Below are 20,239 nucleotides of genomic sequence, written 5' to 3'. Positions count from 1 at the left end.
CTCTCTCTCTCTCTCTCTCTATATATGTGGTCCTTCTCAAGCACTTCAATCGCTTAATCATTGTTCAATCCTCTTACCCTTTCGGTGGCTACCCCAAGACTGACTTTTTTTTTCTCTCCTTTTTCTCACTAATTTGTTAACCTCTAATTTTCAAATTGCCATCAAATGTGAAGAAAGTTGGGGTGGGAGGTGTCTGTTAGTAGTAATTGAATGAAATTGGTCCTTTTTCAATGCTGATGAGATCTTGTAGGTTCATTCACGGGTTCAAGAGATCTTGCAGTTTTAGAGAGAGAGAGAGAGAGAGAGAGAGAGGAGGAGGAGGAGGAAGAGGAGGAGGAGGAGGAGGAAGATAGGGAGGGGCAGAAAGGGGAGGCAGTGCGGTGGCAGTGTAGGGAGATTGGGTTGGGGTGGGAGGTGGATTCTGTCGTCTTCCATGTTCTTTTCTTTTCTTTTAGGTTTTTTTTTTCTTTTTAAGTTTATTCTAAATGGAATACATGTTTTAAATCCAGCTGTAAAAAAATTTCAAATTTTTTATAAAACCATGACACATGGCATATTTTTAATGAAAGTATCATAAGATGAGGTAGTAGTACAGTACTATTCTATAATTTCTCGTGGGGGAGGATGAGATGGGGTGCAAGTGGGGGTTGGTTGATATGGGTTTGTTTATTTTTGGTTATTTTTTTTAAATTTTTGTTATTTAATTCTTGTTTTTATCTAATTTTAATTTTAAAAAAAATTAATTTAAACAATAGAGAAATTGTAATTCTGGACCAAAATGACCCTCAACAACTAACTGAAGTTACTTATTTTGACAAAAATTGTAATTTGTCCTTGAATTGCTTAAATTGAAAACTACATGGACAAAATTGATCAAATTGAAATGACATGGACCAAAGTAGTAAAAGTGGCAAACTAAGGGACCAAAAACAACTTTTTGCCTAAAATTAACATATTTCATATCTTTTCCGTTAATTTCCTAAAATAAGTGTCATCTCATTTATTTTAGATTATTTTATAAGAGCAAGTCCAGCCTTGCTACCAAACCAGGCTAAAGGCCCCCCAGGCTAGCCCAAAACGTCTCCAGCGCGCAAGGCCAGCCCTGGGTCCCACGAGCCTAGGCAAGCCCACGGGCAAATTCAGCTCGAGCTGCTGCCTGGGCAGGATGATGCAATGCTGATGTCATAATGACGTCCGCAACAAAAAAAAATGAAAAAAAAATGAAAAAAAAAGAAAAAAAAAAACCAAAAATTCCAGAATTTTTTTAAATAAATACCTAGGCATATTCTTTACTTCTCAAACCAAAAACTCTATACAAATTCATCTCGTCATATCTCATGTGAATAGTATTTACCCTTGCCCTAGCCTTTTGGGGTGGAACAAAAAAGGCAAGGCTGCCACTATTCACCAGCCATTGCCTTGCCTTAGCCTAAGATATTTTCTTTCACGGTGTTTAAAGTAGGATTTTACTGTACATGGATTAAAAAAGTAAAGAAAATGAGTCATTCGCTCCTTCAATTTCCATCGCCGGAAAACCAACAAAAAAAACCCAAAAACAAAAGAAAGACTTCGGAGAACAGAAGAAAGCAGAAGACAATTACGTTGAAGCCGAAAGAGAGAGAGAGAGAAACGAGAGCAGAGCAGCAACAACAAACAAAGCCAATAGAAAGCTCGAGCCAGAGTTTAGAAAGTCGACTCAGTCGAGTGAGAATGAGAGATGTTAAAACAACAGAAGCAGCAGCAAGAGAATGATGCAGGGTCTTCATCACCAACAGCAGCAACTCGCGACGCTTCTCTCCGTCGCGCTTCCCAAGGACGATTCGGCTTCCGCCTCGGCCCCATCCTCTAACTCGGACGACGATGACTCGGCTAGACTCGCCGCCATCAACTCACTTCACCGCGCCGTTCTTTACCTGCCCAACTCGCTCCTCGTCACTCACTCCGCCACTTTTCTCGCCCAGGGCTTTTCGCAGCTTCTCTCCGACAAGTAAAGCCTCCTCAATTTCAGTTTCACTTTTTCTTTCTTTAAAATTAAACTTTTTTTTTCCTTACTAATTTTTTGTTTAATTATCCATTAAATTGGAATTTGCGTTGCACTTCGCATTGTTTAGACAAATCCTGCTTGTTCTGTTTGGTTACAGATTAAGGGATTAGACAAGTAAAGCCACTGGAATTTTAGTTGATATTTCGCTTTTCTTACTTTCTTTTTAGTTCAATTTTCTACTGAAGTACAACTTTCGAGTATTTTGCATTCTGAAGTTGTTTTAGTTTTATACAAGTTCTGCTGGTTGTGTTTGTTTGCTGAGAAAGCGTAGGATAATTAAAGGATTGGATGTGGAACTATGAAGCTTGTGTTATTAAGGTTTGTGATGCATAGATCACAGTGGATGTTCTAACTTACTATGGTTAATTAAAATTTATGGACCACCACTTAAAATGGCAATATTTTTTAATCAAATCGGGAAAAATTATATTGGGTAGAAGGGTTTTGCGTTGTGAAAATGTCGGAAATTATCTATTCTCGTTGAAAGTACATATATTTATGTAATATCTCTGGAAATTGCACTGTAGATCGTATGCGGTGAGGCAAGGGGCAGCTGTAGCGTACGGGGCTCTTTGTGCCGTGGTTTCTTCGATCCCTATAACGTCAAATGGAAGACAAAACCATGTTATGCTGGGAAGCTTGGTTGACCGGTTCATTGGTTGGGCGTTGCCGTTGCTTAGCAATGGCGGCGCTGGAGAAGGGACCATGGAATTGGCATTGGATAGCCTACGGGAGTTTCTTAATGTTGGGGATGTTGGTGGGGTTGAGAGATATGCTTTGTCAATTCTCAAAGCATGCCAAGTACTTCTCGAGGATGAGAGAACCTCCTTGAGTCTGTTACATCTGCTTCTCGGCGTTTTAACATCGATTTCGTTAAAGTTTTCTAGATGCTTCCAGCCTCATTTTCTTGACATTGTTGATCTTCTTCTTGGGTGGGCTTTGGTACCAGACCTTGCTGAATCGGATAGACGAATAATAATGGATAGTTTTTTGCAATTTCAGAATCATTGGGTGGGTAATTTGCAGTTTTCTGTTGGACTGCTGTCGAAGTTTCTAGGTGACATGGATGTTTTGCTTCAGGATGTAAATCATGGAACCCCACAACAATTTCGAAGGTTGCTTGCATTGCTTTCTTGTTTTTCAACAATTTTGCAGTCCACTGCTTCTGGGTTGCTGGAAATGAATTTACTTGAACAAATCACTGAACCCCTTAACAGAATTGTTCCTCGTTTATTGGGATGTTTATCTATGGTTGGAAAGAAATTTGGGTGGTTGGAATGGATTGGGGATTTATGGAAGTGTTTGACTCTGTTGGCAGAAATATTTTGTGAAAGGTTTTCCACCTTTTATCCCCTTGCATTTGATATTTTATTTCAAAGTTTGGAAGTGGACAATACTACCCAACCAATGGGAAGTGGAAGAATTACCTCCTTTCAAGTTCATGGAGTTTTAAAAACTAATCTCCAATTATTATCCTTGCAAAAGTTTGGCCTTCTCCAATCATCTGTGCAGAAAATATTGCAATTTGATGCTCCAATATCTCAGCTGCGCTTGCATCCTAATCACCTAGTAACTGGCAGTTCGGCTGCCACTTATATTTTCTTGCTTCAACACGGGAATAATGAAGTTGTTGAACAAGTACTGACATCTTTAACAGAGGAGCTGGAGTTGTTGAAGGGCATGTTAGAGAAAGCCACGGGTCTTGGAGATGAGGTTGTTGGATGCTCTAAATTGTATTCAAAACTTGAATTGTTTGCATTGATTAAATTTGATTTGAAAGTTTTGTTGACATCTGTTTTCTTGGGTGGGGAGAACAGTTTGACTTGTCAACTAGACATTGCAACACTATATCTTATGAGGTCAGAAAAATTGTTGGATTTTATCATAGAGAAATTCAATCCTTTTGACTTACCTATTATGGCATATGTGGATTTGCAAGTCAATGTTATCAAGACATTAGACAGGCTAACAACAGTTAAATTCTTAAGCAAGTGCTCTATAACATATCAGAGTAGTGGGAAATCATCACCAGTTGTGACTGCTGATAAATTACTTAATGGCAATTATTTGACGAATGAACTATCAGTTGTGGTTGTTGAGAATCTGAGGAAGTACGGTATGTTCTTTGTGAAAGCTCTCCATGTTTCTTCTCCTCTTGCAGTTAAAACAGTTGCGCTAGATTGGGTTCAAAGTTTTGGTGAGAATGTTATTGCTTTTAACGAGAAATCAAACTCAGAAACTGATTTCTATGAAGTGTATGGTAATATTAAGATTATTGGGAATATGCTTTTCTCAATTTTGGATGCTGCATCTGACAGGGAACCAAATGTGAGGTCACATGTTGCATTAGTATTGGAGTTGTTACTGCAGGCAAGGATTATACATCCTCGCTACTTTTATTGTTTGGCTGAAGTGGTCCTAGGAAAACTTGGTGATCCAGATAGTGATATAAAATATGCATTCGTTCGGTTGCTTGCTATTGTTGTCCCTACTACATTGTATGCATGTGGGCTTCATGATTATGGGACATCTACTTCTTCTAGGGCTGTTGCTCTTCGGTTAGGCAATAGTTCTAACTTGCAATGGAAGCAAGGATTTGCCTTGAAGCAGCTCCCTCAGCAACTTCACTCGCAACAACTTGTTACCATATTGAGTTACATATCCCAAAGGTGGAAGGTGCCTCTTTCCTCTTGGATCCAACGGCTTATTCATAGTTGTCGGAGTTCAAAAGACCTTCCAATTCAACTTGAGGAAACAGGAAATTTTGGTGCCATCGGTGTGTGGTTGGACATAAAAATGGAGGAAGACTTTCTTGAAAAGCATTGCTCAGTTAATAATCTGGCTGGTGCCTGGTGGGCTGTTCATGAAGCTGCTAGATATTGTATTGCCACACGCCTTCGGACTAACCTTGGTGGGCCAACCCAGACCTTTGCAGCATTAGAGCGAATGCTTTTGGACGTTGCACACCTGCTAATGCTTGACAGTGAGCAAAATGATGGGAATTTAAGTATGATAGGGTCATCTGGTGCTCATTTGTTACCAATGAGGTTACTATTCGATTTCGTTGAGGCGCTGAAGAAAAATGTATATAATGCATATGAGGGATCTGCTGTTTTACCGTCTGCTACTCGCTCTAGTTCCTTATTCTTTCGAGCTAACAAGAAAGTCTGTGAGGAGTGGTTTTCTCGTATTTGTGAGCCAATGATGAATGCTGGATTAGCTCTCCAATGCCATGATGCTACAATTCAGTATTGTGCTCTGCGTTTACAGGAGCTGAGGAGTCTTGTGGCTTCAGCTTTGAATGAAAAGTCTAGGTCACAAGTAACTGAGAACCTCCATAATATCAGGGGCAGATTTTCTGCAGACATCTTGAGGGTTGTACGGCACATGGCATTGGCTCTGTGTAAGACTCACGAATCAGAGGCTTTACATGGCCTGGAAAAATGGGTTTCAATGACACTCGCTCCCTTTCTTGTGGAGGAAAACCAGTCCCTCAGTAACAGTAGGGCGTTGGGACCCTTTACATGGGTCACTGGGCTTGTATATCAGGCAGAAGGTAAATATGAAAAGGCTGCTGCGCACTTTATTCACTTGCTACAGGCTGAGGAGTTGTTGAGTTCCTTGGGTTCTGATGGTGTACAGTTTGTCATTGCACGCATCATTGAGTGTTATACTTCTGTTTGTGATTGGAAATCTTTAGAATCCTGGTTATCAGAGTTGCAAACACTTCGTGCTAAGCATGCTGGGAAGAGTTATTGCGGTGCTCTCACAACGACGGGCAATGAAATTAATGCAATCCATGCCTTGGCACGGTATGATGAGGGTGAATTTCAGGCAGCATGGGCATGCCTTGGCTTGACACCTAAAAGTAGCAGTGAGCTCACACTTGATCCGAAATTGGCCTTGCAAAGAAGTGAGCAGATGCTTTTACAGGCAATGCTTCTTCAGAATGAAGGAAAGGAAGATAAGATGCCACATGAATTACTGAAGGCCAGGTCAATGCTGGAGGAAACATTGTCTATTCTGCCGCTTGATGGATTAGAAGAAGCAGCAGCATATGCTACCCAGTTGCACTGCATCATTGCATTTGAAGAATTTTACAAGAATAAAGGCAACCAAGATAAACCCAGGCAACTTCAGTCAATATTAAGTTCATATGTCCAACTTATGCATCCACAAATGGGTAGAGTCTATCAAGATTGTAACCCTTGGTTAAAAGTTCTGCGAGTTTATCAAACCATTTCCCCAATTTCTCCTGCTACTCTAAAGCTTTCTATGAATTTGTTGAGCTTGGCCCGCAAACAACAAAACCTACTGTTGGCAAACCGTCTGAACAAATATCTCAAAGATCACATATTGAGTTGCTCCAGGGAAAGGCACCATGACTTTCTCACCTCAAATTTGCAGTATGAGGGCATCCTGCTAATGCATGCTGAAAACAAGTTTGAAGATGCTTTGACGAACCTTTGGTCTTTTGTGCGTCCTTGCATGGTTTCTTCACTGTCTATAGTTTCTGATGCTGACAATAGTATTCTGAAGGCCAAGGCATGCTTGAAACTCTCAAATTGGCTTAAACAGAACTATTCAGATTTGAGGTTAGATGACATTGTTCTTAATATGCGGTCAGACTTTGAGATGGCTGATTCCTCTTCTCCTGGAAGGGGTAGGCCCTCATTTGGCGATGAGATCTTAAGCTCTAAACCACCTTTGGGTCCTATCATTGAGGAAATTGTGGGTACAGCTACAAAATTGTCTACTCGTCTCTGTCCCACTATGGGAAAATCCTGGATTTCTTATGCCTCTTGGTGTTTTAGTATGGCCCAGGATTCTCTCTTAACCCCAAATGAAAATACCCTTCACTCATGCTCATTTTCTCCCATCCTTTTTCGTGAAGTTCTGCCCGAGAGATTCAAGCTAACTGAAGATGAGATCATAAAAGTGGAATCTTTGATTTTACAGCTCGTTCAGAAAAAGGATGACGAGGGTTTTAGAGCTGAACAGGGAGATTCGAACTACTCTCTTGATTCTACTGAAGTGAGAAATAACAACCCTGTGATGGCTTTGGTGCAGCAAGTAGTGAGTATCATTGAAGCTGTTTCTAGGGGACCTGGTGCAGAAGATTGTAGTGACGATTGCTTTTCTGCCACTCTAGCTTCTCAGTTGAAGATCTGCTTTCTTCGTGCAAATTTTGGCCTAAATGAAACCGATATAATTTCTGTAGTTGATGATTTAGTTGTTGTTTGGTGGTCTTTGAGGAGGAGAAGAGTGTCACTCTTTGGGCATGCAGCTCATGGCTTTATAAAGTATCTTTCGTATTCATCCGCTAAAATTTGCAATGGTGGCTTGGCTGACTCTGATTTTGAGCCTCTGAAGCAAAAAGCTGGCAGCTATACTCTGAGGGCTACATTGTATGTCCTACATATTCTTCTCAAATATGGAGCGGAGTTGAAAGATATACTTGAACCTGCTCTTTCAACTGTTCCTTTGTCACCCTGGCAGGTAAGGGGCTCTTCCTTGGTTTGTTTCCTACATGCTAATTTTTTATTTTTTATTTTATTAGTATGGATGACTTGATTTCATTCTGATTACAATCTGCACTTCTAGGAAGTAACTCCTCAATTGTTTGCTCGGTTAAGTTCTCATCCTGAGCAAGTGGTTCGGAAGCAGTTGGAGGGCTTACTGATGATGCTGGCCAAGCAATCTCCTTGGTCTATTGTCTACCCAACACTAGTTGACGTGGATGCTTATGAAGAGAAGCCCTCAGAGGAGCTTCAGCACATACTTGGTTGTTTGGTAAGGAAATTTCTTTCAATATTTTTATTTTAACTCTTTTTTTTTCAGGGTGTTGTGGATTTAGTGCAATACAATTAGACTCCAAATTCTGGAGTGCGAGGTTATCATTAATAACAATGAAAAGCACAGTAACATGACAAGTTTGCATTTTGTAATAATAACAAAACTACTAATTACTGACTTTTATGTATTAATAAAGGTTATATCTTGCAAATGGTGCCAACTATCCTAATCTTTATTAATTTGAGATTTCGTATTATAACTTGCTTGTACACCACTGAATTAAGCATAATCATCTTACATGCAGAGTGAACTATATCCAAGATTGATTCAGGATGTTCAGCTTGTGATAAATGAGCTGGGAAATGTTACTGTTCTTTGGGAGGAGCTCTGGCTCAGCACACTTCAAGATATTCACACAGGTATGTTTGACCTTGCTTAAACGAGGCTTTTGTTGTTTCAGATGCCATTTATTTGAATATGCATTTGTTTTTTAGATGCCAAAAATTCTGTGGGATGTAAGTGTTCTCTTTTCAGTCTTATATAACTTTGATATGAAACTATATGCCAGTACATGCTTTAATCACAAATGAGCTACTGCACACTGGGACCTGAATATATGTGTGCACCAGACATAAAAATTGGTGTACTGTTTTCAAACTGACCCATTTATTTTATTTAATTTTTGTTTCAGATGTAATGAGGCGCATAAATGTGCTGAAAGAGGAAGCTGCACGCATTGCAGAAAATGTTACTCTTAGCCAGAGTGAGAAAAACAAGATAAACGCTGCTAAATATTCAGCTATGATGGCTCCTATTGTTGTGGCCTTGGAGCGTCGTCTAGCTTCTACATCTCGGAAACCTGAAACACCTCATGAAGTATGGTTCCATGAGGAGTATAAAGATCGGTTGAAATCAGCCATCATGGCCTTCAAGACCCCTCCAGCATCCGCTGCAGCACTTGGTGATGCATGGCGTCCATTTGATAACATTGCTGCATCCTTAGGATCTTATCAGAGGAAGTTATCAATTCCTTTAAGGGAAGTCGCACCACAACTGGCTCTACTATCATCGTCTGATGTTCCAATGCCTGGTCTTGAGAAGCAAGACACAGTCTCTGAAGCTGACAGAGGTCTCAGTGCTAATCTTCAGGGAATTGTCACCATTGCTTCGTTCTCTGAGGAGGTGGCTATCATATCAACCAAGACTAAACCTAAGAAACTAGTTATTCTTGGTTCAGATGGTCAAAAGTACACATATCTCTTGAAGGGCAGGGAAGATCTCCGCCTTGATGCCAGAATCATGCAGCTCTTGCAAGCTATAAATGGTTTTCTGCATACATCTCTTGCAACTCATAGTCACTTTCTTGGTGTTCGCTATTATTCTGTGACTCCAATTAGTGGCCGGGCTGGCCTCATCCAGTGGGTGGACAATGTAATTAGTATATACAGTGTCTTTAAGTCCTGGCAAAACCGCATCCAATTAGCTCAGCTCTCAGCAGTGGGTGGCAGCAGTTCAAAAAGTTCTGTTCCTCCAGCTGTTCCCCGACCCAGTGATATGTTCTATGGTAAAATCATACCAGCACTCAAAGAGAAAGGTATAAGGAGAGTAATTTCACGAAGAGACTGGCCGCATGAGGTGAAGCGTAAAGTTCTTCTGGAGCTTATGAAGGAGACTCCTAGACAGCTTCTTTATCAAGAACTTTGGTGTGCTAGTGAAGGATTCAAAGCGTTCAGTTCAAAACAGAAGAGGTAACTGACACTCCTGAAAACACTCTTTACGGTGCTAACAATCTGTATTGCATTGGTCTATGTAATTAACTAAGCTTTAACAACCTGCTTGAGATCTATTAATTGCACTGTCAGTGGAGCTTCCAGTTCCTCAACCTAGTCATCATGCTTTATAGCATTCTTATTGTAGCATATATACTATTAATCAAAGGTGATTCCTCACGTGGTGTCCACTTTAAACTTTCCAAATAACTCCCAGGTAAGGTGAATAGGTGGTTGAAATTAAAAATATAAAACAATAAATTCCATTTCTCTCAAATTGCATATACCTTTAGCAGGTATAACTGCTCATGGAGTTACAAGGAGACGGGAATGCATATATTTATATTATGTAAATATTGTTGACTTGCACAATGTGAATAATATACTGGGTTTGACACTATAATTTGTGGAGCAGAATCAGCATTTTAATTTGATAGGTGAGGTAAGGTACATTGAAATATTAATCCATTATAGGATCAGTTTCCTTTTATCCCCCCTTTTTGTGGTAGAGTATAGTCTTTTTGCATTCTGATATATTGTAGTATTTGGCTATTAGTTTGTTTTTGAGCAATCAGATACTATTGTTTCATAAAAAAAGTATACACTATGTTGTAAACCATTTAGTGTTTAATGTGTTCTTCACTTTGTAGGTTTTCTGGAAGTGTTGCTGCCATGAGCATGGTGGGCCATATTCTTGGCCTCGGGGATAGACACTTGGATAATATTCTAATGGATTTCTGTAGTGGTGATATAGTACATATTGATTACAATGTTTGTTTTGATAAAGGGCAAAGATTAAAAATTCCAGAAATTGTTCCCTTCCGCCTTACACAGATCATTGAAGCAGCGTTAGGGATGACTGGGATAGAAGGTACCTTCAGGTCAAACTGTGAAGCAGTTATTGGTGTTTTGAGGAAGAACAAAGACATACTCTTGATGTTACTTGAAGTGTTTGTTTGGGATCCTCTTGTGGAATGGACACGGGGAGATTTTCATGATGATGCTGCAATTGCTGGTGAAGAAAGGAAGGGCATGGAGTTGGCTGTCAGTCTGAGTTTATTTGCATCACGTGTGCAGGAAATTCGTGTTCCCTTACAGGTACTTATTCTGAAACCGAAGCTTGTATATGCCTTTGTGGTGAAAATGTGGGTTGTTCTTAGTCACTGCCTTCTATTATTTCATTTATCCTGATGGCTGAAAACAATCTCGAACATACATAGAATTCAATTTCAACCTAGCGCATTGTATGTGACTCTTGTGATTTTATTATATATCTGCAAATGTCCTGAAGTTCTGGTCTTTGCATTGGCACGTTATGCCTATTGTATCTACATCTATCCTTGGTTATGTGTGTGCATGAATATGTTTCAATATATTTATATGCCCATAGTGGAACTTATTTGATCATGTGAATGGCACCTTGATGTCCTTTATTGTGACCAGGAACACCATGATCTTTTATTGGCTACTCTACCAGCTGTTGAATCTGCTCTTGAGGTGGGCAACTCCCTTTTATTATTATTATTATTATTATTATTATGTACTTTTGTGCGCCTGAAATTTGTTTTTGATTTTTGGGAAATGTTGTACCAGAGGTTTGCTGATGTTCTAAACCAATATGAACTTACATCTGCACTCTTTTATCGAGCTGATCAAGAGAGATCTAACCTAATTCTGCACGAGACATCTGCGAAGTCAATGGTTGCTGAAGCAACTAGCAATTCAGAGAAAATTCGTGCTTCGTTTGAAATTCAGGCTCGAGAATTTGCTCAGGCGAAGGCCTTGGTTGCTGAGAAATCTCAAGAGGCAGCAACCTGGATGGAACAACATGGAAGCATCCTCGATGCTTTACGAAGCAATTTACTTCAAGAAATAAATGCCTTTGCAAAGCTGAGTAGTATGCAGGAAACCTTGTCTCTTACGTCGGCCGTCCTGGTGGCTGGGGTTCCACTGACTATTGTTCCTGAGCCTACACAAGCACAATGCTACGATATAGATAGGGAAGTCTCTCAACTAGTATCTGAATTGGACGATGGACTCTCTTCTGCGATAAATGCACTTCAAGTATATTCTTTGGCTTTGCAAAGAATTTTACCATTGAATTACATTACAACGAGTGCAGTTCATGGCTGGGCACAGGCTCTGCAGCTTTCTGCGAGTGCTCTTTCCTCTGATATCCTTTCTCTTGCTAGAAGACAGGGTGCTGAACTTATTTCCAAAGTACATGGGGATAATACTGATTCTATCAAACACAGTCATGATGATATGTGTCTTAAAGTGAAAAAGTATGCTCTAGAGATAGAGAAGCTTGAAGAGGAGTGTGCTGGACTAGTGAATTCTATTGGCTCGGAGACTGAATCAAAGGCTAAGGATCGGCTTTTGTCTGCTTTTATGAAATACATGCAATCTGCTGGTCTTGCAAAGAAAGAAGATGCTATTCTTTCCATTCAATTTGGGCAATCTAAATATGATGGGAATGGGACAAAGGATGCTAAATTGCGTGGGGAGCTAAATGAGAAAAAGGAAAAGGTTTTGTTTGTTCTGAACTCAGCAGCCAGTTATTTGTACAATGAAGTCAAGCATAAGGTGCTCGATATATTCAATGACTCAAATAAACGGAGAAATGCAAACAACCAGTTACAATATGAATTTGAAACTATTTTCTGTGGGTTTGAAGAGCAAGTAGAGAAGTGTATACTTCTAGCAGGGTTTGTTAATGAACTTCAGCAATTGATTGGTAGAGATGGGCCTAGTGGTGGTGACACAGATAAAGACCATCCAGGATATTACTCTGATAGAAATTGGGCCTCCATTTTTAAAACCATTTTACTTTCCTGCAAGAGCTTGATTGGGCAAATGACTGAAGCTGTTCTTCCAGATGTTATAAGATCTGCAGTTTCACTGAATTCTGAAGTCATGGATGCATTTGGACTAATCTCTCAAATTCGTGGTACTATTGATACAGTACTTGAGCAATTTATAGAGGTAGAGATGGAGAGGGCATCTTTAGTTGAACTGGAACAGAACTACTTTTTTAAGGTTGGTCTCATTACTGAGCAGCAGTTGGCTCTTGAAGAAGCTGCCATGAAAGGTAGGGATCATCTTTCATGGGAAGAGGCAGAGGAGCTTGCATCCCAAGAAGAAGCTTGTAGGGCACAGCTGGACCAACTCCATCAAACTTGGAACCAAAGGGATTTGCGCACTTCCTCTCTCATAAAGAGAGAATCAGATATAAAGAATGCCCTGGCTACTTCTGCCCACCATTTTCACTCTCTAGTTGGCGTCAAAGAGGAAGGAGAGCTGCATGTCTCAAAAAGCAAAGTGCTACTGTCGATGCTTGTTAAGCCCTTTACTGATTTGGAATCAATTGATAAAGTGTTTTCTTCATTTGGATCCACTTCTCACTCAAATGAGATTTCTAATTTAGCAGATTTGATGAGTTCAGGGTACCCAATATCTGAATATGTTTGGAAGTTTGGCAGCTCATTGAATCATCATTCTTTCTTTGTTTGGAAATTAGGGGTTATTGATTCTTTTCTTGATTCCTGCCTAAATGATGTAGCTTCATCTGTGGATCAAACCTTAGGGTTTGACCAGCTCTACAATGTTGTTAAGAGAAAGCTTGAAATGCAACTTCAAGAGCATCTTGGTCGATACCTGAAAGACCGAGTTGGCCCTAGTTTATTGGCTAGCATAGATAAAGAAAATGAGCGTTTGAAGCAACTGACAGAGGCTACAAAGGAAGTTTCTCTTGATCAAGTTAAAAGAGATGTTGGGGCTCTGAAAAGGGTTCAGCTTATGCTTGAGGAATTCTGCAATGCACATGAAACTGCCAGAGCAGCAAGGGTAGCTGCATCTCTAATGAAAAAGCAAGTGAATGAGCTCAGAGAGGCTCTTTGGAAGACTGGCCTAGAGATTGTTCAGATGGAATGGATGCATGATGCTACTTTGAACCCTTCTCATAGTAGTAGGGTCATGTTTCAGAAATTTCTTTCTGGTGATGATAGTTTATACCCTATCGTCTTAAAACTGAGCAGACCTAACATGTTGGAAAGTTTACAATTTGCTGTGTCAAAGATAGCTAGGTCTATGGAGTCACTGCAAGCTTGTGAACGAACTTCTCTTGCAGCTGAAGGGCAGCTTGAGAGAGCAATGGGGTGGGCCTGTGGTGGCCCAAACTCCAGTGCAACGGGAAATAATTCAAGCAAGACTTCTGGAATTCCTCCTGAATTTCATGACCATCTAATGAGGCGAAGGCAACTACTATGGCAAGCTAGAGAAAAGGCATCAGATGTTATAAAAATTTGCATGTCTATATTGGAGTTTGAAGCATCAAGAGATGGTATTTTCCATTCTCCTGGAGATATCTATCCATTCAGGACTGGTGCAGATGGTCGAACATGGCAGCAAGCTTACTTGAATGCACTAAAAAGATTGGATATTACTTACCATTCTTTTGCTCGTGAGTCTCTAATTTTTTTGGTGATCAACTTGTTTCTGGTACTTCTTTCTCATCCATATGAGTCCTAAATGTGCAGTTTGTTGTTTCTGGTATTAGGCACTGAACAAGAATGGAAGGTTGCAGAAAGGACCATGGAAACTGCTTCTAGTGGATTATCTTCTGCAACCAACGAACTTAGTGTTGCCTCTCTTAGAGCAAAGTCAGCTTCAGGTGATGCCTACTTTTCCACATATACTAATGGATACATCTTCCACTTTATACTAGTTAATATTTATTAGAAAAGAAATAAGTAAATACCACACAATCCCATCTGCGCAATACGTATATCTACAAATCATGTGAGACCTGCTGGTTTTTGTCATTTACAGGTGATTTACAAAGCACCGTGCTTGCAATGAGTGACTGTGCATGCGAAGCCAGTGTCGCACTGAGTGCATATGCCCGTGTGTCAAATCGTCATTCTGCTTTGACTTCTGAATGTGGTTCCATGCTCGAAGAGGTATGGGCTACAACATTGATGCTAATTGATTTTTCCTTTTGAGCATATTTTAATGTACTTTGTACGTTTATATACTGTATTGAAATACTCGTCAAATAGCCGTAAACTTGTGTACCAATATTATATGCACAGCTGATATGTTGATCGTTGCATGGCATTGCCATATTAGCTATCATGTTTTTGAATAAATATTGTAAATATTTTTGTACCTCGAGATTAGTTTTTTCCAATAGATGCATGCATTTTTATAGGGTCCTTTATATTGATCCATGCTCAATTTTACCAAGTTATCTTCACTGTGCGTGAGCCCTTACTACTTTCTTAAAAACTCAATTATGTAAAAGTTAATTTCATTTTTGATGATTTTAATTTTATTCTTTTTATTCCCTTTGAGTCCTTTGAATTTGAGGTTTAATTCTGAAGTCATTCCAATAAATTGGCAATGTTTTAAATTTTAGCTTTCTTCTAATTGTTAGTCATACATTCAGTAGAAACGGTTTATGATTTTAAAAGGTGATGGATAGATTGCCCATAAACTTTATGATCGAGTATTGAAACACCATTACTGAATTTTTCTTTCCTTTCTTTTTCTTCTGGAATTAGAATTTCTCAAGGATCTTATCAGCTGGCACTCTATTTCCCTTGTCATTTTTTAATTGTTCTTTTTTGGGGGATGGCTTCGTTGTGTTACTAATACTGCTACTTTGAATAGGTTCTTGCAATAACTGAAGATCTACATGATGTTCACAGTCTTGGAAAGGAGGCTGCTGCAGTACACTGTTCTCTTGTACAAGAGCTCTCAAAGGTTTTCCTTGTCTCACAATTATTATTTTATATTTGAGTGTAGTTTACTTATTCCATGAGTTTTGTATGAAAATATTAATATATCTGGTTGTTTTCAAGTATGTTAATAACCACATATGCTGTTTGTTGACATCTTGGGCAGGCAAATGCAATTCTTCTTCCACTGGAAACAGTGTTGTCCAAGGATGTAGCTGCCATGACTGATGCTATGGCTAGGGGAAGGGAGACCAAGACGGAAATATCTCCCATTCATGGACAAGCAATATACCAGTCTTATTCTTTAAGAATTAGGGAGGCTCGTCAGGCCATAGAGCCTTTGGTGCCCTCCCTTACGTCATCTGTGAAGGGGCTCTATTCCATGTTGACTAGGCTTGCACGAACTGCAAGTCTCCATGCTGGGAATCTTCATAAAGTATAGTCACAGTCTTGACATAAATCATACTTTTTGATAACTGCATGTTAAATAAATATGAACTCTGTCTCTCTCATCTTGGATAGGCTCTTGAAGGACTGGGAGAAAGTCAGGAAGTAGAATCACCAGTAATTGATGTATCGAGGCCAGATCTTGCTGCTGATGCTACTGGATTTGATGAAAAGGAGGAGAAAGAGAGCCTCTCCATGTCAAATGGTGAAAGCACCAAAGATTTTCTTGGCATTACTGGACTTCCTTTGGAAGCTAAAGGATGGTTATCTCCGCCAGATAGTATCTGCAGTAGTAGTACAGAATCTGGCATTACCTTAGCTGAAGAGAGTTTTCCAGGTAGCTTCAATGATCCAGAAGATATAGGACAACAGCTTTTGCTTGGGCCTAGCAGCAGAGAGGCTACAGATTATCAAAATACCGCTCCTTACTCTCAAAATGATAACCAAGAAATCACAGATTCTGCGCAGTTCGAATCAAAGTACACAGAGGTTGATAACATTCATATTGGTTCTTTCAAGTCAACACTTAGTGACCCAAATGAATATCCCCAGGCTGTGGCATCACCAAGTGATGAATCTGCAACTGTTGGTCCTGAAATTTCGCGTCCGTCAAATGAGAACACACAGGAGAAGTTTGGGAGTAAAGAGGAAATATCTTCACTAAACAAGGTCAAAATTAAGGATGAAAATCGTGATGCTATGCAGGCTTCTAGCCGAGTAGGCAGGGGTAAGTATCATGCCTATCTATAAAATCATCTACTTGTATTATTTTTTCTCTGCTCTTTAATATGTATATCTACTGTTTCCTTTCCATCCCTTTTTTAACTTTCCCAGATCAAGTCTACACAGTTTAACATCTGAGCAGGATTTTCATTTGAAAGTTCAACTCATCCCATTTCTCATTGAAAATGCCCGCCGTTCATAATATTGTTATTTCTTTTATTTCCTTATAAATTTTATTTACGAAAAAGAAGTAACTAGATTGATATATTGGAATTATTATTTCCATAATTAACCCATGGTGATAAGTGTTAAAACTAATAAGCTTATTACAAGATGAAAATGTGTCTCAATGACTTAGAGTGGAAGGAAAACGACAAAATGGTTAGTTCTCTTGTTTGGTTTGGTAATAAAGAAGAAACCATTAATGAAGGAAACCAGGCTCCCTTCAAGGGCCTTCTGACCCAGGTTTCTGCCTCCCCTAAAGAGTGAGGGGAATACTAGGTAACAGGTAGAATTCCAAAGTTCCACTAACCATCAGCCATTCAGGGGTAGAAATGGAAAATTAGGATAACAAGGGCTGTAACAGTAATATTGCTTTTGTATAAACTCCACTTCACTTTTCTTGCTTTACAACAATAAAAGAGAAGGCTAATATTCTCTTTTTTCTCATATTGAAGATTACAACATGGACAACAGATTTATACCCTCTCTTCCGCACTATTACTTCCATTGTTCTTCCCTTCAAGTATTTCACCGTGCTCAATTTAACTACTGTATAAAGTTCTCACTTAAGAGTTCAGAGACAAGAGGTGGGCAATGGGTGGGGAATGGGTAGTGCCAGAAGGGGGAGGGGGATCCAGGTGACTTGAAAGCTGGGCAGAATCACAAAAAAAAGTGGTGTGAGAGCAAGACTATGAATTGATGGAAAACTCTCAAGATTGAGAGCGGGAAGAGGACTGACTAAGTTTTGGATGTGGTTAAAATAAATTTGTGTTAATATGTTTGGTATGAAGATAAAATTATGAAACGGATCCAAAGATTTAGGTGGAGAAATAAGTATGCAACCTTATTTTGTGAAAGAACACACTAAATGTTTTCATGTGGTTCAACAGCATTTCTGCGTTATTATGTTAATTCTGTATAATATGGTGATATGTCTTAAATTGGTCTTCCCATAGTCGTTAATATGTTTTCATGTGGTAAGTCAATCTGACCCACCCCACCCCACCCACACCCTCCAACTCTGCATTCACTGTGCCTGAATACGTACTACTTTTTGTCTGGTGATTGCTGGGTGCTTAATAGCTTGAGAAAAAAAGTAACATACTTTTGGTTCTTTTTATAGGTAAAAACCCTTACGCAATGTCGGTCTTGAGGCAAGTTGAGATGAAACTAGATGGTCGAGATATTGCTGAGAACAGGTAACTGCTTCTTCTGGAGTTCTGTGTAGGTTGTTGATGATAATCGGAATTGACATTGGCTCTTTTTTTTATTCTCAGAGAAATTAGCATCTCAGAACAAGTTGACTATCTACTTAAGCAGGCCACTAGTGTGGACAATCTTTGCAACATGTATGAAGGTTGGACACCATGGATTTGAACTTGTGAAGATGATGTGTTTCCAAGTTTGTTTACAGAGAGCAAAAAACAGTGTCAGGAATGTTGGGGTGGTTCATTTTTGCCGTGCATAATCAGACAATCGAGCATGGAACCTTTTGCATCCTTGGCAAACTTCAGCAACCCCGGCTTTCTGTTCGTTTCAAATCTCCTGGCCCCTGATCATTAAATGTGCCATGGTTATCTTTGGAAAGAAACTGGCCACAAATGTCCAATAACTGCATTAGGCATGTGCCCACCCTATAACGGTCAGCAGTTAATTAGGCGGAGAACATGCGGTGCCTTGACAAAATTAATGAATGTTTCATGCAAACCAGTCTTGCAGCTTGAAGCTGAACTCGATTTCCGAACAAAACAAGGGCTTGCTTAGCTGCCTTCACTGCTTTAGTCCTTTTATGAAGATGGGACAACCTCACACTATTATCCAAAGTAGAAAACTGTTGGAGGTTTGAAAAAGGTTTTTCCACAGTTGCAATTTAAAGTAAGAGGATTTTGGATTTGTGGCAGCTTGCTCGCATGGTGTATCACATTTGCTTATCTCTGCTCCATTCTCAGTATCTCCCAAAGCAGTCTCTAGAAAACCAACACGATCTCCATATCGCAAATTTGCTTACCAATGTGAGTGCAGCATCAATCTTTTGTTCTGTTGTATATTTAAATGCATTTTTTCCCAGAAGTACTCTTTGCGTTTATATATATGCTCAGCCAGGTTGTCCATTTCTTCTCCTACCAATTTGATAGGCAATCAGTTTATTTTTCCACAGGTTGCGTTTCAGAAAGAGCAGGATCTTCATCTCTGCAGGAATACCAAAACTACAACACAACCTGAAATGCGTTTTTGGACAGTGCCATCCTCTTTCATAGTTGGAAACTTTGAGAGTTCCCTTTCTTTCACATTTTTTTCTTCTTCTTCTAGATATCCACTTTATTGGGGGAGGATGGTAAGAATGACAGTTGAAACTAACAAAACAGAGCAGTGGTATTCTTAATAAAAAGATGCACTAAACTAAATCCAGCCCTCTTTTGATAAAATCTGATCCAGATTTTGGTACTCAGTTTGACTCTCGGGAATCGAATTTATTATTATCATTCTCTGAAGGGCGACCCATATACTGGAGAAAGATTTGCATGTCACAAGGATAGCAAAACATCCCCATCCAATCATGCTCCATCGTTTAGAATTCTTATCATGCGTGGTGGAGCGTGATTGATTGGGAATAGCAAAATAGTGTCATCTCCGTGTACAAGTTTTTCTTCAAATATTGATTTGGGACTACCCTTGTTTGTGTGTGTGGCCAGACTGGTGATATTGTCTACCTGCCGGACCAAAGAATTTCTCTCACTTAACCTAACTAAAGTTAGGTTTTCGGGCCATCAGAAAAGAAATACAGGAAGCCTTATGAGATCCATAGGATAAGTAAATGCCCAATGTTTTCATTTCCATATTGTTCTTTTCTAATACCACTAGCTAGCTTGCCGTGGTTTTTGGGACTTCCTGTGGCCAGACAAGAATGTTCAATGAAACTGACCAACGTAGGTGCTTGTTTCTATGAAAACAAGCCCACAGATAAATATATATATATATATATAGAACCTACCAAGTTCCCTAAATTATCCAACACAAAAAGCATCAAAATTATCCAACCCCCAAAGCTTCAAAATCTACCCCTTTCTAATTTCACAAGCATTTTAAGGTTGAAGATATTCAGTCATGTCTGCAGTGGCAAGTATGTGGAGTAGTGAGATGAACAAGCGGACCCGAAAGGATCAAACCCTTGCCTCTAATGCCTCGGGCTCAACTGATGCTGGGTCTAGCCAGGAGGTGCAAGCAAAAGGAGGGATCAACTCAACTGTCTTAGCTCCGATTTTCGGCCGAGTCGTGGGTGCCAACTCGCTTTTGACTAGCTATTCTGAGGCTTCAATTTCCATGCTTGTTGATTGGTTTAGCGCTTGAAGGATGTTGCTTCATCATCTCTGTTTCTTTATCTTCGTTTTCTCTCAAAGTATTGTACAGTTTTCAACACTGAAATTATGACATAAGGCCAATAGTTTTTTTAATATATGTTTTTATTTTATTTTATCTAATAACAAATTTCATTACAT

The 20,239-nt window shown here is 39.5% G+C and overlaps 1 protein-coding gene across 1 annotated transcript; it reads left to right on the top strand.

Moving 5' to 3' along the window:
• Positions 1-1,503: 1,503 nt before the first annotated feature.
• On the top strand, positions 1,504-20,196 carry LOC110765969 (uncharacterized). Its single transcript, XM_021969219.2, has 16 exons — positions 1,504-1,987; positions 2,572-7,543; positions 7,649-7,837; positions 8,145-8,259; positions 8,532-9,588; positions 10,260-10,707; positions 11,053-11,106; positions 11,203-14,071; positions 14,168-14,281; positions 14,440-14,570; positions 15,283-15,375; positions 15,517-15,786; positions 15,873-16,524; positions 17,866-17,941; positions 18,020-18,754; positions 18,901-20,196. Exons 1-15 carry the CDS (start codon positions 1,749-1,751, stop codon positions 18,117-18,119), a joined length of 11,379 nt encoding a protein of 3,792 aa, XP_021824911.2. The 5' UTR covers positions 1,504-1,748; the 3' UTR covers positions 18,120-18,754; positions 18,901-20,196.
• The last annotated feature ends 43 nt before the right edge of the window (positions 20,197-20,239 follow it).

The sequence above is a fragment of the Prunus avium genome, chromosome 8 (genome assembly GCF_965620075.1).
Source record: "Prunus avium chromosome 8, drPruAviu1.hap1.1, whole genome shotgun sequence".
In the NCBI taxonomy this organism is placed as follows: domain Eukaryota; kingdom Viridiplantae; phylum Streptophyta; class Magnoliopsida; order Rosales; family Rosaceae; genus Prunus; species Prunus avium.
This window is presented reverse-complemented; position numbering and strand designations above follow the sequence as displayed.